At 49.3% G+C, this 16,660-nt stretch overlaps 1 protein-coding gene across 1 annotated transcript in view; it reads left to right on the forward strand.

The window, feature by feature from the left end:
- Window positions 1-16,660, forward strand: part of PAPPA (pappalysin 1) — a gene marked incomplete at its 5' end in the record, with an annotated part of 238,201 nt that overhangs the window by 204,516 nt on the left and 17,025 nt on the right. The window contains 3 exons of the mRNA XM_032418990.1: window positions 2,498-2,607; window positions 11,127-11,198; window positions 15,860-15,958. Coding sequence (XP_032274881.1) covers window positions 2,498-2,607; window positions 11,127-11,198; window positions 15,860-15,958 — 281 coding nt within the window. The remainder of the gene's footprint in view (window positions 1-2,497; window positions 2,608-11,126; window positions 11,199-15,859; window positions 15,959-16,660) is intronic.

The following is a 16,660-nucleotide window of genomic DNA, read 5'->3' on the forward strand; positions in this document are numbered from 1 at the left end:
GGAAGGAGAGGCAGGGGCCTGGTGAGATCACCCTCAGTAATGATGCCAGTTCCGGCTGGCTCATATATCACAACATAGCAGCCTGATCCTAAAGCCCCAGCCCCGTGGGTGGGGGAGGAGAGCGCAGGGGAGGGAGCTGCGGGGAAGGGGAAGGGGAGACGGGGCTGCTGCTGAGCAGGGCAGGGATGGCCTCCTGCGTTGACCATATCTTCCCCTTTGTGCCCCTCCTGCGAGAAGAGAGCCTTTGGCTTTTCCTCACGGGCTGCCTCTTGTTTTTGCAAAAGAAGATTTTATCATCACAGCCTTGCTTCTACCTCGCTCCCTAAATACTCCTTTAGAACAGATCTCCTGACAAACACACAGCACTGACTTTCTCCAGCTACTTCGTGACTCCCCACCCCGCCTTATTCCCATCACTCATCTTTTTGGTATTTTTGCAAACCCCCCCCCCCATTTCTTTTCTCTCCTCTACCTTCCTTTCTCTTTCCTCTTTTGGGCTCCCCTGTATCCATTGCTGGGCTCAGAAGGCCGAAGGCCGAAGGACGTGGGTTTTAATTCATGGGCCCCTAATCGCCTGCTCTGTAACCTGAGCTCTGTGCACGTCTCTAACCTGAGAAATGGGTGTGGTGACAACCTGTGGTACAGCACGGGATATTCAGGAGAACGTGTGACATATGAAAACCACCTGCACGGCCAGGGATCTGCCCCCCCTTCTGGGCTGGGGGGCCCTGTGTGTAAAGTGAAGAGGTTTTAAACGCTGTCCTAGGCCTGACACTCCACCCTCATCCCCTCTTCAGTCCTGTTGAGTCTCTCAGACTGAAGAGATGGACAAGAGGGCAATAAGAAGGGCCCTCATAGATAAACCATATATACCTATATATGTGTGGGGGGATACACACACACACACACACACACACACACCTTTAGAATGGCTACTAGAATCGAGTTGGCTGTCTCTTGGGGTCCACTTAGTTAGTGTTCAATGGTGGTCCAGGCATTAAGGTAGAGGAATGACCTCCTTAGGGCCTTGGTCAGATTCTGACACGTCCATTCTTTGCCTACATGAATGAGCACGGCTTGAGAGTCCTGGAGATACCTCGTGGGATAGGCTTGGTTTTCAGGAGACTTTACAATGTGTGAGGTCAGGGTAGAGAATGAATGCACCAAATTATGGACTTGCCAACCCACAGCTTAAAGTCAGGTGTCCCTCACCAAGGGCTGCTGTGTACCCGCCTGTCCCTGTTTATCATCAGTGCATTCATTTTCTCGTTCCTTTATCCACGTATCCAGTTTTGTATTCATTCACTCCCCCATCTGGGTACCCATGTCCTCCTGTGCATTCACCCACTCCCTCGGTCCCTTGTCCATGGACGCATTCACGCCCTCCCTGTCTCTCCCACTCATTTCACAAATACTTGCTGCCATGCACAGTGCCAGGCTCTGGGCATGGAACGGGGAGCACGGAGAGGGCTGGCCTCAGGAGTTTACAGTCCGGCAGGGAAGAGAGCCATCAATACAACAGTCACCAAGCCCGTGGGAAGGGGCTAGTGCCCGTGAGAGGGCTTGGCCTGTCAGGAAAGCAGGGAGGGCTCCTCGGAGTAGGCGGCACTTGGACTGAGGTCTGAAGGATCACTAATAGTGCACTAGTTGAAGAGAAGTAGGAAGGGTCTAAAGGCACAGGGGAGGCGTGTGTGCAAGCCCTGAGCAAGCAGAAAGCGAGGAGCTAGGAGGCTGTGCTGCATTCATGGGCTCACCACGCCCTGGGCTGATGCATTCTGAGCAGTCCCTGCATGTCAGGCACCAGGCTGGGCTCATAGATGAGTCCCCCTCATCCTTGTCCATCTAGGGCATCACTGTAACTGTGGAAAGGTAGGCAGAGGGATGGCGTAAGGCCAGCACCGAGAGACTCCTCGTTGCTGAATACTGCTCTCACTCAGGCGCAAAAATCAGGGCAGGCTTCTTGGAGGATTTGAACTGGGCCATGAAGAACTGATAGGATTTGACCTTGAGAAGGCAGACGGGGGTGATTCAGGGGAAGGGGTGAATGGGAGCAGAAACATAGAGGCAAGGGGTTGTGGGACTCAGGTGGAAAACCTAGGGCAATCTGGCTGGACCACCCAAAGCATGAAGATGGTTAATGGGAGACGAGATCGACTAGACCATGGGAGCCCACGGATGCTGGGCAAAGGGGATTACACTTTGTCCTCCTTCTGGGCAACCTTAGAAATGTTCTCAAGCAGAGGAGGGGCATGACCAAATGGGGCTCAGGGCCAATGAACATGGCGGTGGGTGTAGGCTGTTCATTGGAGACGAGAATAGAGTCAGGGAGACCAGAGGCTGCCCTGCTGGGAGTTCACTTCTTTCCACTGTCCTCAAGGCCGGGATGGCCTGGTCCACTGGGGACCAGGCGTGACAGGGCCTGTACGGTGGGAGAGCAGCCCATGGGCATCAGGGGACTGGGGGCTGAGCTGTGGCCTCACTCTGTGCTTGCCCTCAGGGTCGGAGTGTGTCACCTCGTGCCTGGACCACAACAGCGAGTCTATCATCCTTCCAGTGAACGTGTCTGTACGGGACATCCCCCACTGGCTGAACCCCACACGGGTGGAGGTGAGTGACAGGGCTGTCCCCGGTGGCTAGGGGAGGGAAGTGACCCCGTTGGACACTTGCTGTGCCCCAGTCCCTCATTAGTCCTTTCACACATGTTCAATCATCGACTTGTCACGCCTGTTCTGAGGGTGGGCACTGTTCACGATCATCTCACCAGGCCCCCAGCATTTCACCCTTGCCCTCGGCCAGGCCTGTGCGGAGGACCTTTTATTTACTGTTCCACTGAATCCTGATGACAGTCTAGGAATAAGAGGACCGTTGTCCCCAGTTTAGAGGTGAGGACACGGAGGCACCACGAACACACAGAAAGCAGAGTCAGGTCACAAACCCACGTCTGTCTGACCGGAAAGTCTGTACCTGTAGGGATAGCGTGATCTGGCTTCTCTAGACAAGCTCTTAGAAGGCCTTCCATGTGCCATGGCCTAGATTTCTGGTATCCTTCTCCATGCTTAACTTGTTTGGTGGAAAGCAATTAATATGTGGTCTGGGGAACCGGTAACACCCATTGCTTATGAAGCACCCACTATGTGCACATGCCCAGCACTCAACACACAAGACTGTATTTAAGACTCAGGATTGTTGTATGGAGCAGGGGGGCATCGCCTGCAGTCCCTGCTTGGGGACACTGAGATCTCAGGAGTGAGCGACGGGCCCAGGGCGAGGGCTCGAACCCGAGCCTGAGTCCAAGTGCAGTGCTTGTCCTCAGTGTCTAGGTGGTGTGGCCCTGGCCAGAGGCCGTGTAGGCTCCGCCTCCTGGCAGCCGCCTCCTTGCCCAGGTCCACCTGGGGGCTGGCCACTCCCGTGGTCTATGTGTGACCTGATCCATCTGTGGCCCTACAGCTGAAGCGGAACCCCACTCCTGCCCTCAAGGGCAGCGCAGACCCTGGGCCTCATGTACCCGTTCTGGGCCCTGGCTCAACGTGGAGAGAATGAAAGAGGGAAGCAGGGCCCGCAAGGCGGTGTTTGGTGATGTCCCTCCCGGCCAGCCTTCCTGCTTGGGGCGTGGGGGGCCTCGCTGTCTGCCCTCCTGCTGCAGATCTCGCTCCAGATAGCCAGGCAGAACCCGATACGAGGTGTACTATTTCTCAAATGAGCTGAGGGCATGATTGCGAGGGCTTACTCAGCACTCGGCCTGTGGTGCTGGCACTGGACTTGGACGCCCCCTCCGCTCCCCTGTGCACCACAGCGTTCTTCTCCTCCCCTCCCTCCTCCTCCCCAGCTGCCCTCTGCCCTACCTCCAAGTCCTGTCCCTTTTGCCTGCCTCTGTTTCCATTCTGTTTCTCTCTCCCTCTCCCAAGACATCTGTCACCTTGCTCCATGTCCCGCCCAACCATCCTCTTTCCCCTGTCTGCCCCTGACTCTCCCATGCATAGCCTAGGCAGCCCTGTCTCCCCGACCTCATGCTCCCCATCTGTTCTCTGCCCTCGGCATGCCTCTCCCCACTGCTAACCCACCGCCCCACACAGATTCTCACCGAATGCCCCGGTGAATGCCGGCGTGCTGTCCACACCCAGGGGTGCGCACAGAACCCCCGTGTCAGAAGCTCAAGGAAGTTGGAGATCAAGTACAAGCCTGTCGTTGTACAGATGGAGAAACCGAGGAGCACGGAGGGAGGGGATTAGGCCAGGGTCACACCGGAAGCAGAGCCAGGACCCTGCCATGCCCCCCGTCCCCTGCCCTGCTCCCACATACCCAAAGGCAGGGGAATTACACTCCTACACAGAGCAGACACAGGAGACCTCCCTCATACCCCAGCCCTGGAGGTCTTCTGTGCCCGGGATTCGGACCAGTTTCCCCTGGCCTGGCTCCCACCCAGGCCTTTTCTCTGCCCCCTCCCGCCCCCGGGTGAACTCCCACCCTTCCCTTGGTGAGCCCCGGGCACTAAAGAGTTCAGTTATAATTCACTGTGAAATAAATCCAGGGATTTGAAAGCCTGGGAGCCCCCCCTTCCCCAGTTGCCCACCCGCTGCCTGGCCGCCCCAGCCCCCTACCCCGTTCCCTGGTCTGCCGGCCTTTATTGATGCCGGCCTACGGAGAGAGCCATAACGAGGTTCAGACCTCCCCTGGTCTCCGGAGGCCTCATTATCCAGGAGGAAAAAAATGTGGTAGAAACAGGGAGGAGGGTGAAGGGCAGAGATTGATGATTTCCAGGAATAAGGCAGAAAAGCTGGCCTCTGCTGTACCCTTGCCCCCCGTGTGCTGAGAGCTACAGAGAAACAGAGCTGCTGGTGCCGGGGCTGCAGGGCCAGGGCAGAGGCCTCCGGGGCCGGGGCAAGGCAGATGGGTGGGGGCCGGGCTCGGCTCCAAGTCCGCTTACCTTTGTCCCCGGGGAAGGAAGTGCGGGGCCAGAACGCACATTTCGTGGATGCCGCCTGTGAATCGGGCACGGGGTCATGCTTCCTTTACACCCCTTCCCCTGCCCCCCACACACCCGGTAAGGCGGGTGTTTGTCTCTCCCCTGTTTCCAGTGGAGGAAGTGGAATCTCAGCGGGGGAAGCCCCTGGCCTGAGAGCATATGAAGGGAGCCCCTGGCCCGTCTAACGTGCCGTTGTCTCGGGCTCCCCGCGCAGTCTCTGCTGAACGCACGACAGTCATAACAGGGGCAAACCATTTACGGACCACTTGCCAGGGAACGTGCTGCTGCAGAGTTAACCACTGGCTCTCGCGCTCCCCTCCCCCTGCAGCGCCCCCCCAAAAACAACCACCACCATCCAGAGCTCTGATTTGTAGTATTCGCCAGTTACCGTGGTGTACCCGCCTGGGTTCCCAAGCTGCCCTCGCTGCGCACAGCGCTGGGAGGGACAGGCACCACCACCTCTCGTGGGCCCACTCGAGCCGGCCGAAGCCCACGGTGGCGTGTGGGGCACGACAGCCTCTATTTTAAGTACTTCACACGGATCGGCCTATATGACGAGAACAGCGCCTACTTAGATGAGTGGGGGATCACCACCGAGATGGCGTGCTGCAATGAGCGCACTGGAATGGTGACCTTTGTGAAGGCAGGCCCACGGGCCTCTTACTCACCACGGTACTCCCCTTCGTGCCTAGCTCGCAGTGGGTGCTCGCTAAATACTAAGGTTTGCGGGATCAGGTGACCAAGGTTCTAGTTCAAGCCCAGGCATCTTCTTGCGGTCTGTCCTTGGACAAATCCTACCACTTCTACAAGCTGCAGTTGGCCCATCTGTGGAATGAGAGATAGGCCTGGATCAAGAGTCACAAAGTCAGACCCCCACGGGAACCAGGCTGGTGGGACAAATGGGTGAAGCAGGCCAGGCGTGTCATTCTGTAGATTACATACCTAGGCATATTATTAATACTGGTAGCAGGATTTATTAGACATATTTCAGACAGACACACGTAAAATAATACAAATGCCCATGTACATTTTACCCAACTTAAGAAATGACTTTCTAAATTTTCTTCTTATTGAGATTTAATGCACATGCTGATCTTACATGTAAGGTTTGATAAGTGTCCATGTTTGTGGCCACTCCTGAAACCACTCCCCAGGTCGGGATCCCTGGCTCCCCAGAGGTCATCCCCTCCCCGTGCCAGGCAATGGCTGTGCCCCCAAGATAACGTCTACTGGGTTGGCTTATTTTTTTTTTATTGAGGTGTAATTGACATATAAAATTATATTAGTTTCAGGTGTACTAAAATTTTTAGTTTTACTTTCATAAAGAAAAACACTCCCTTTATTTGTTTAAAGTTCTCTCCTTTGAAAGCCCCCACTCCCCCACCCCCACCGTCCCGCATGCGCTGTTGGAAGTGATAGGGACACGGAGAAATCTTCCTCACATCTAAGAAAGGAGACAATACAAACTTAGTGACAGATGGCAATGTCTCTTGGGCTCGGTGCTGGAGAGACTGCAGGGAAAGGTGGGGACAGTGGTGAACTCTGGAAAACACATCCTGCTTCCCTAGGGGGCAGCTCGAGCCAAGTGTGGCAGTGTGGAAATGGGTGCTGAGTATGGCTAGATCTCCCACTTCCATCTTGAGTATAAGAAATCTGGAGTCTTTAAAATATAAAAATCTCTAAATTTTTTTTTAAATACTGGCAAATAATTTTGACTCCTGTCAAGCACATTGTGTGCCAAACTGAACATTTCTGTGGGTTGTGTAGCCTGGAAGCTGTCGGCTTGCAACCTTTGGATGAGGCAGACTCCTAGCCCTGGGCATCTGGAATTCAGGGTAGCAGCCTCTCTGTCACCAGCTCTGAAGGAGCACCCCTAGTCTGCCCTGTACCTCGACTTGTTCCCGGAAAATGCAGTGCACAACCTCAGAGGCTTAAATTCCTCTAGGCATCTGGGAACTTGGATTTTATAATGGCATCTGGGCAAAGGATGGAAGGAGGGAGGAAAGAGAGGAGAAGAAGAAGAAAGGGAGGGGGGTACTTAAGGGTAAAAAAAGGAAGTTACCATTTGTTATCTATCACTGTTTGTTAGGCAGGTCCAAATATGCCACCTCGTTTTGTCTCCACCATATTCCAGTGAGATCAATAGTATCACCATTTTACACAGGAAGAAGCTGAAGTTCTCATTGGGTTTTCACTGCCCAATTCACATAACTAATGCGGTTGAATCAGAATTTGGACCCAGGGCTAATTCTCCTGCATTTTGTCTTGCAAGACAACCACCTTATATATTATGAATCGTAACTCGACACTTGCAGACAAAGGACGCAGAATTCATTCCTTGAAGGGAAGGCAGCAGCACTGTGGAAGGCTCTATCAAGAGTCTAAAGTCAGAGGTAAAATGGTTCTGAGTGAGCGTGAAGTCCCGATGTACAGAGAGGAGATGTTGTGTGCCCTGCAGGTAGAGCCCATACTGGAGAGATGTGTCCAGAATCCAGTGATTTCTCATTCACTCATTTGCTTACTGGTTCACTCACTCATTCAAAAACATTGATGATGTACTTCTAAATGGCAGGCATTCTTCAAACACAAGGCATTCGGGGTGGAAAATGCCAGGCTTTTAAAGAAAGCCAGAAGCTCCATAACTGATAACGAACGGCAAACATAAGTTAAATGATATCATTCATTCACAGAAAGTCCTATACATCAAGGGAAGAATTAAGGAGAAAAGAGGGCTCATCTTAGAAGGTTTCAGAAGGGGTGTCCAATATGAGCCTCAGGATGGGGAGGCTCTCTTAAGATGCTTTCTCGCATGTCTTCAGCTCTGCCTGGGGCCCCATCTTCCTGGGATTCCTCTTGGAGACATTCTGCCCCACCCCACCGCCTACTTTTCTCTCAAAGCCCCTCCACCTTTCTGAACCTTGGTCTTTCCATCAGGCCAAAGAGTAAACTATTTTATATTTACAGTTTGGGGGGCTAGGGGAATGTGAAGGAGAGTGTAGGGTTTAAATATAGATCTGGAAATCAGAGAGCTATGGGCTTATTTCCTGAGGGTCATTACCTGTGTGTATGGCTTGGAGCAGGTTGGTTAACTTCTCTGTGGTCTGTTTCCTCCTGTATAAACCAGACTAAAAAATAATACCTCTCCCATAGTTATGGTAAGAATTAAATAGATAAAGCTCTGAGGACAGGGCTTGTGTGGATGAGGATGATGACAGGGTTGGTAGCAGTGCTATGATGATGATGATGAAGAAGAAGAAGAAGATGACGACAATGACGACGAAGACGAAGAAGACTAAGAAGACGACGAAGACAACGAAGAAGTTGAAGAAGAAGAAGATCATGATGAAGGTGGTGGTGGTGGTGGTGATGTTGATGGTCATTGCAACCAGGAAGGAAGGACAGTGTATTCTTCTTATGCACCAAGGCAGGAAATGAAAGCTGTCTTACAAAACCTGGTCTGAAAGCTCTCTCACTGGGCTAGAGGTCTCATTGGCATCCAAAGGAACAAGGCTGACATATGAGGGGCCTCATCTGGGATCTCCCAATTTGTGGTGTAAATAGCCTAGCTTTTCCTTCAGCTCCTGCTGCTTGCCCCCTTCCAGTTCTCCTCACATACAGAGGGGCCCTGTAGTGAGACACGTAGGGCATGTAGCCCTAAGGAATAGTGGAAAATCCAAAAGCCTTGGAAAGATAAATAGGCTCATGCGGATAGTATAAAAGTCCTTTTTCTGAACTCACGTCAGGTAAACCTCAGCTGACAGAAACTTGTACAACCGCACCACAACACTCCTACAGATGGATTAAATTAGCTCTCAGATAAACAGGGGGAGGGATGGGCATCAAATCCCTTGTGGATCCCAACCCTGCTGTGTTCTATTACTTGAGCCATTACCAAGGGCCCCTCCAGCACCCCTGGATTTTGCCTGGGGACAGACTCTCAGACTCAGAGATGAAAGCCTGGGTAAGGTCTCCCAGAGAATGAAAACAGGTGATTCTCTCCGCTTCTGGCCCTGAGGCTGGGAAGCAGAGGGCACTAAAGTAAGCCGGAAGAAAGAAAGGAACGCTGGAGCTACTCACATTCCCCATGATGTGATTTTTCAGGACCCATTTCACAGACGGGAGAACCAAGCCTCAGAGTGGAAATTTACAAAGCAATTTCAAGTTGAATTGCATCCACATCTGACATACCCCCTGCCCAAGGTCTTTCCCACATGTCATCTCATCTAGGTGTATTGGGAAAAGGTAGAAAGGTGCAGGAGGGGACTACATAGTAGACTTCACATGGCAAGACTGGTTTTCAGATCTTTAGCTTAGGTTGTTTGTTTAAGACTTTAATTCTGCCTACACTAAACTGGTTTTCTAGACACTATGCTAGGCATGGTAAGGGCTCTTCTGATGTTCTAGAAGAGAGGAAGACAAGTAAAGAAAACACTGCCCATTGATAAAAATCATCTCTATTTTGAGATGTCACCATGCATTTATAACAAAAACATTTATGGGCATCCTCCATGTGCCAGTCGCCATTCTAGGTGTGGATGATCCAAGGGTGAACCATGGATGCTGTGCGGCAGAAAAGAAAGGCACCAACCCAGTCTTAGCCCGATCTTGGAGTCATGTGATTCCTTTTGTTCCAAGCTCACCAAGAAACCTAATTACAGTTGGGCTCCCGTATAGGTCTGCCTTCAGGGAGAAATTGGGCTGGTCAACATGATTTCCCATATTCTGGTCCATAGGACTGTTCATTTCTTCATTAAAATTAATCAGCTGGCACTCATCCAGGAGAGCAAGCCCTGATCATATAGACTTCCATGGCTGGTCCCTGACACTTACCTCTCATTGCAGATCTAAGCATTTGCCTCCAGGTTATTTTCATTTTATTTTTTAAAGAAATCATTGTAATTTTGGCATAAAAAGTAAGGCATCTATAGCAGAATAGAGAAAGGAGCTTCTGGGAACATCATATTAGCCCCATTTTTGATGCTATTTACCTTCCTAGCTTTATCTTTCTCTTTTCACCTCCTTTAAAAATTATCCTCATATTGGATTTTATGTTATGAGCTGCCTTAAATAATTTCCAAAATGAGTGCTCCATTTCAAATCCTGGTTTCTTCACTAAACAGCTATGAGGCCTGGGGAATTTATTCTCCTTATGACCCAAGATTAATGCCCACCTCACTGCATGGTAACGAGTAATAAATAAGATAATACATAAAGTAATTAGCACCACAAATGAACTCAATATATTTTAGTTGTCATTATCATAGTAGTAATTATTATTATTAAAGGAGGCTATAAATAAATGCATACATGCAAACCTAGAAGCTCTGAGGGGGTTGGGGAAGGCACCACAGGGGAGGTAAGTCTTGAGCAGCAATTTAAAAGATAACTAAAGCTTCTCCAGGAGACAAGATGGGGAAGGGCATTTCAGGGAAGAAGAACCGCAAGAACAAAATCACAGGGGTGTGGCAGTGTGGACAGTGTCAGGGAATTGGGAGCGGGCCCATATGGCATGGTGGCAGGTGGAGACAGGAAGGGTTCTCCATGTCTCCAAGGGTTCTGAGCCAATCCACTGCTCCCAAACTGTAGTGTGTATCAGAATCATCTGGCAGTCTTGTTTTTAGAATGTGGAGTCCCAGGCCCTGGCCTCAGAGATTTGGATTCATTAGATCCAAGGTGTCTCTGAAGTATCTGCCTTCTTAATGAGCTCCCACAGTGACCCTGGTGAACGTGGTCCTCAGCACATGCTTTGGGAAACCCTGCTCCACACTATTCTCCCATCTTCCTGCTGCAGCCGTATATCCACTCTGCCTTTCCCCCTGCCTCCCACCTTGTTCCTAACTCCACCCATGGATCAAACATCAGCCAAGAATTTCCTGAAGGGCCTTTCTGATCGCGAATTCATCCCCCAATTCTGCTTTTCTTCAGTCCTTATTCCTGCCAGGAAGATACAGAATCGTGATACCTACAGCAAACACAAATACTACTGTAATCTTATGGCTCCTGTTATTGCAAGTACTTGGGCAAATTATCATTGTAAATGCGAGGGTGAAGTCAGGAATTGGAAGATCCAAGAAGAGGTGGGGTGATTGAATGTGGTGCCAACAACGAGACAGCTTCCTCCCAGCCCCAAACCAATCTGACTGCTCTCTCCCTCTCTCTGCAGAGAGTAGTCTGCACGGCTGGTCTCAAATGGTATCCTCACCCTGCTCTGATTCACTGCGTCAAAGGCTGTGAGGTGAGTCCCTAGAAGTGATACTACTGTTGTTAACATTATTATTATTGTTCTTATCTTAATTATGGCTGCCATTTGCTTTATTTACAAAATGCTGTAAATATCCCTTTAATAGACTTCTTGGACAGGAATGAGCAACCCCATTTTATAGATGGGGAAATTGAGGCACAGAGATATCAACAAACATACTCAAAAATACATTTCATGGATAACAGAATTAGGATTCCAAGCCAGGTGTTCCTGTGCCCTAAGCTTGTGTTCAACATAATGTTGCATCTGTGAGGGAGGGAGGGAGGCCATATTGATTTTGCATCTATAACATGCCAGGCATTTGACCAAAATTATCATGTTTAATGTTTACAGAATCACAGGAGGCATTTTTTTTTTTTCTTTCCAATTCCTACTTTCCTGCTGACCATTACTTGCAGGTCACTTCCTTTTGCCACACATTTGTCATTCACTCGTTCTTCAACCCCAGAAGTAATATGGATACCTTAGACTCTACCGTAGAGCTGAAAGTGAAGATCCCCTCTGACTTCACAGTTGAAGCATTCCCTGGAACTTGGCTTTATGGAGATCTGTCTCTGTGTTTCAGTGACAAGCCTAGAGAGGCAAAGGGGCAGGGTACTTAGGATGTCATCTGTATTCTCAAGGGGTTATACTGCCTATGGAACTAGGAGATATTTCTGTGCACTCCAAGTCCCTTGTGGGTCTTCTCAGCTGGCAATGAAAAGAAGCCCCAAATCCCATCTAGGTGGATGCACAAATATTTGTGCCCCGCCCCCCCCAAGAGCCTACTCAGGAAAATGCAGGTGAAAGAGACTAGATTGTGCTCCAGAAAACTTTGTATTTGATGAAATTCTTAGAATGTCAGAGTCAGAAATGCTTTCTAGATGATCTAAACCTGACTTTTTAAAGGTGTAGCCAGATCTAAAATTTGATGGAATGCCCAAACAGGAAGGGTTCTTAGTGTGATCTAACCCTACTCGATGGTTATATGGAGTGGAAAATGAGGATCAGAGAGGAGATGGACTGGCCCAAGGTTGCACAGCATAAAAGCCACCGAGCCAAAGCATGAACCCAGGTCTCCTGACTCCAGGCCGGTGCTCTTTTCTCCTCCACGAGGCCACCTCCCACCCATGAAGCACCCCTGACAAGACAGTCCCTGGGTCACACTGTTCTCTCCATGTATTGGCTGGGGGCTCCCTGCAGCATATTCTCAGGACACTTGACACTCTAGTCTTTAAGAGCCCCCCCATTCTCCCAAGGCTCAGCCAGGAATGGCAAAACCAAGGCCAAGGCCCTGTGGCTGGTGCTTCCTTCCATCTCTCTGGATCAGTCCAGCGCTTGGAGAAAAGGAAGCTTGGATTACCTGGGCCCTCGTTCTGCTGAGTCGGCGGTCGGAGCAGCCAGTGTGACAGCAGAATTCGATCCCTCCTTTGACTCAGCACCAGGGCCTAGGAGACCCTCACCTGTCAGGCTCTGAGCCCTGCCAATGATGCTTATCGCCTTTGCCCTTGCAGGTGATCTCCTTTCCTCCTTAGCTTAGAGCTAATAGTTTGCCTCATGCCTGGGGCTGAAAGGAATGCCTGGAAGAGATACAAATGCTGGGTCCAGGGAGGAGCCATCAACCTGGAATGTCTGGAGGTAGCAACGATTAAGGAGAGGTTTTGGGACTCCTGAGCCCTCTACCCTAAGCCGTGTCTGAAGCGGTCCCTTCACTGTCTCGTGCATCAGAGCTTCACTGATGCCTCTTATGTGCTCGGCACTACCCTAGGTTCTGGGAACACAGTGACCTTAGTCAAGTGAAAACAGTAACTATGCTCTTCCTGAGTCCAGATGTGTGGTGTCTTCTTGCCCCTTGTCCATCCATGCATCCACGTATCCATCCATGAAGAACTGAACCATTTTACTGAATAAACATTGAAGGAACAAATGTTTGGTGAAGTTTTGCTCAAATCGCCACATGTTTTGTGAGGAAGTCTAGGATACAAAAATGGATGACACACAGTCCTGTCCATCAGGAACTCACAGTTAGTGAAGGAGATAGACAATTAAAGAAAGAATTCTAAAATATGTACCAAGAGCTGTAACCAGACCAAGTACAAGAAGCTATGGAAGCCCAGGACATCCTGAGGGTATCAGAGAAGGCATCTCGGAGGGGTGAGGTTGGAGGTAGATCTCGAAGGCTGAACTGCTTGCCTGAACACATTAGTACTAGTAGCAGCCCTGAGAAATACCAGGGCTGGGAAAAATCTCTTAAGTGCCGGGGCTTTTCACATGTTATTCGCTCTCTCTAGACATTCTCCCTTCTCCACCTTCTCCTAATTAACCCCTCGCTCATCTTTCTGATCTCCACTGAAAGGTCATTTCCTAAGGGACACCTTCACAGAGCTCCCTGATGAGGTCTAGTCGTCTTACTCTTTAACAGCCTCGTGGTACCTGTCCTCCGTCGCTCTTATCAGAGTTGAAATTGGCCAATTAGATGTGTGATTATTGGATTAAAGTCTGCCTCCTCATTGAAGCGTAAGTTCTGGAGGAGTAGGAGCTTCATCTGTATGACTCACTGTTATAGCTTTGTCTTTAGTGCAATGTGTAACATATAGTAGGCATTCAGTAAATATGGTTAAGTACAGGGTGCATGGATAGAGGGGTGGATGGAGGCATGGATGTGGCTGCAGGGTAGCTGGTGATGAGACTGGAGATTTTTTTTCAGGGGCCAAAAAAAAGTTTCATTTATTTTTTTCTCTTCTTCCTCTTCTTTCCCAGCTACTCCTTTTACCAAGCCAGTTCTTTCATTCTAAGGGACATTGGTTTCCTTCCTTACTCTGTTTTATATGGTATCAGAAAGATCATAAAGAACAGATCCCACAGGCAGATCTCCTCAGGCACAGAGCAAAACCAAGGGCTTATCCTTTGTTTGTTGTTTGAGCCTGTCTGCTTGGATATGAACGTAATAGTGTGTTTATTACAGCAAGTACCTGTCAGAGTCACACTTGTGTTCATAGCCATGCACATTTACACATGGACACCTGAGCACAGCTCTTGCCTGTTCTTGGTTCTGTCTTGCTAAGATTTTTTTTGAGACCCTAATAGGATAGTGATGAAATGGGATCTGGCATCATGAGTTGGGAGCACAGAGCCTCGACGAATTTGGAGCAGAGATGCAAAGGCCAGGGATGCCACATGGGAGGGACTCCTTGTGAGCTTGGTTCTCCCTGTAACAGGATGGGAAGGAAAGACCATTGGATCATAGGGGTTGTGCTGAGATGCAATGGTCTTAGGCAACTGATGATATCTTTCCCATTGGTGAGTCACTGAGCATTAGAGCCCAATGTGAACTTTAATAAGAGAGGTCTTACTTTCAACTGCCTTCTGTATTAAAGAGTCACACAGTATTGCTTTTGATGTGTGGAGGGGTACGCTTATTGCTTTGAGAAACCAGCGGACTAATCCTGCCTCTTTATTTCACAATTGGGAGTCTTGAGGCCCAGAAAAGATAAGCCACTTAACCAAAATCACCAAGTAACCTCTCCAGTTGGCTGAGGTTTGTTAGACTAGAACCCAGGTTTTCTAAACCCCTCACAACTGCCTTTCCACTATGCCAGTATAATATATGCAATTTCAAAAACATCACTAAGAGCCAAAGTTGTACCCGGTATATTAAACTAGGTGACAGGGAGACAAAGATTGAGCTCGATATCGCCCATGTGTTCAGTGAGCTCACAGTCTTACACCAGCTGCAGGTTCATAAACAGACATTAGAAAAAAACAGTGTGCTTAGTCCTTGGATGGGGACAAAAAAGTTTTAGGGGGTTTGCAGACACTCCTGACTTCCCCATAAGATTACTCTGGATTCAGATCAGTAATGACTTAACTCTGCACCTTTTCCTCATCTTTGGGGCACCACAGAGTTGGAGGAACACGGGGAAGAAAAGCAACACATCGGTATGTGCTAGATACAGACTAGAATGGCAAAGAAAAAACAGGACGTCAACTTAGATTTAAATCACTGCTCTGGCCCTGCCAGGCTGATATTGGCTGAGTCCCTTTCTTGCTCTGAGCCTCAGAATCTTCATCTGAAAAGTGGGAATAGCAGTGCTCACCTCACATGTTGTTTGGAGAACAAAAAAGATGACAAACACATAAAGCATGTGACATCAAGGACATCTGTACTCCAATGCTAGAGGAGAGGGATCCCACAGACCATTGTGCTGAATTCCTATGAATTCTTAACATTTGATCTTGACAGTTCTTGGGCAGATTACATTCAGCTTATATGGTATTATAAATTATGTTTTTAACTACCTACTACTGGAAAAAGTAGGGGAAGGGTGCTCAAATTTTCTCATCATTTCCTCAAGTAAAATGAGTCCTACTTTAGAGAGATGTAAGTGATCTATCCTGTGGCTTTGCATACCCCAGCCTAGAAGCCTGTCTACCAGCAGAACCATAGTTGAGTTGGGGAAAACTTGGCTAGATAAGTCTTTACAAATGGTAGAAGTGATAACTTGTCCAAGGGGATGTTGGCATCTGAGGCCAGGTAGGCTGTCTGCAGAGGTTTTTAAAAGGATAAGAGATAGCTGAACAATGGCAGGGCCATGCTCCACCCACTCCTGGATGCTAACAGGCCACCTTCCTTTTGCCTTTCTCTCCACTTGCAGCCCTTCATGGGAGACAATTACTGTGATGCCATCAACAACCGAGCCTTCTGCAACTACGATGGTGGGGACTGCTGTGCCTCTACGGTGAAGACCAAGAAGGTAGGCCCCCCTGGGCAGCCGCCGCCTGCAGGTCTCTCCAGCTTCCTAGCCAGGAGCACCCTGCATGCTGGACAACTCGGCCCACAAGCTATGCTATATTGTATTGTATTTTTTATTCTTTGAGGCAGTAGTTGAGCTAATATTATGGGCTGGGCCCTGAGCTGGGTGGGCAGGCTCATGAATGATCTTTGCAGACTTGGTTCCTTACCCTCAAAGCTTGGAGCCAGGTATGGAAGCAGACAAATACAAGTGTAATCAATACTTTTAGAAGGAGAGGATAGGGCACCGTGAGGGCCCAGGCCAGGGGTTGGAGAAAGGCTCTACCGAGGGATCAGCATTGACCCTGAAACTTAAGGGATAAGGAGAAGGAGTGGGGAGGTGTCCAGGAAAAAGAGTTTCTGGGGCAAGAGACTAGCTTGTAAAATCCTAGAGGGAACTTGCATTTTTAGGGAGTATGTCTAAAATCTAGGGGCAGAGAGAAGATGGGACATTCTTACCAAGGTAAGTCATAGCCTTTGATTATTTTATAATTTCTTTGGTTTTTCACACTTGTAAAATTAGGGGGAGTGGTCTTGGTTGTGATTTTCTTCCTTTGCATATTAGGGTGCAACAGGAATGATTCCAGTGTCTTGAGTAAAACTGGAACATTTGACTGTGATGCATACCCACCACTCACAGAAGAGTGGCCACCCCACTTTCTTC

Source organism: Phoca vitulina, unplaced genomic scaffold, assembly GCF_004348235.1.
Source record: "Phoca vitulina isolate PV1807 unplaced genomic scaffold, GSC_HSeal_1.0 scaffold21, whole genome shotgun sequence".
NCBI classification, from domain to species: Eukaryota; Metazoa; Chordata; class Mammalia; order Carnivora; family Phocidae; genus Phoca; species Phoca vitulina.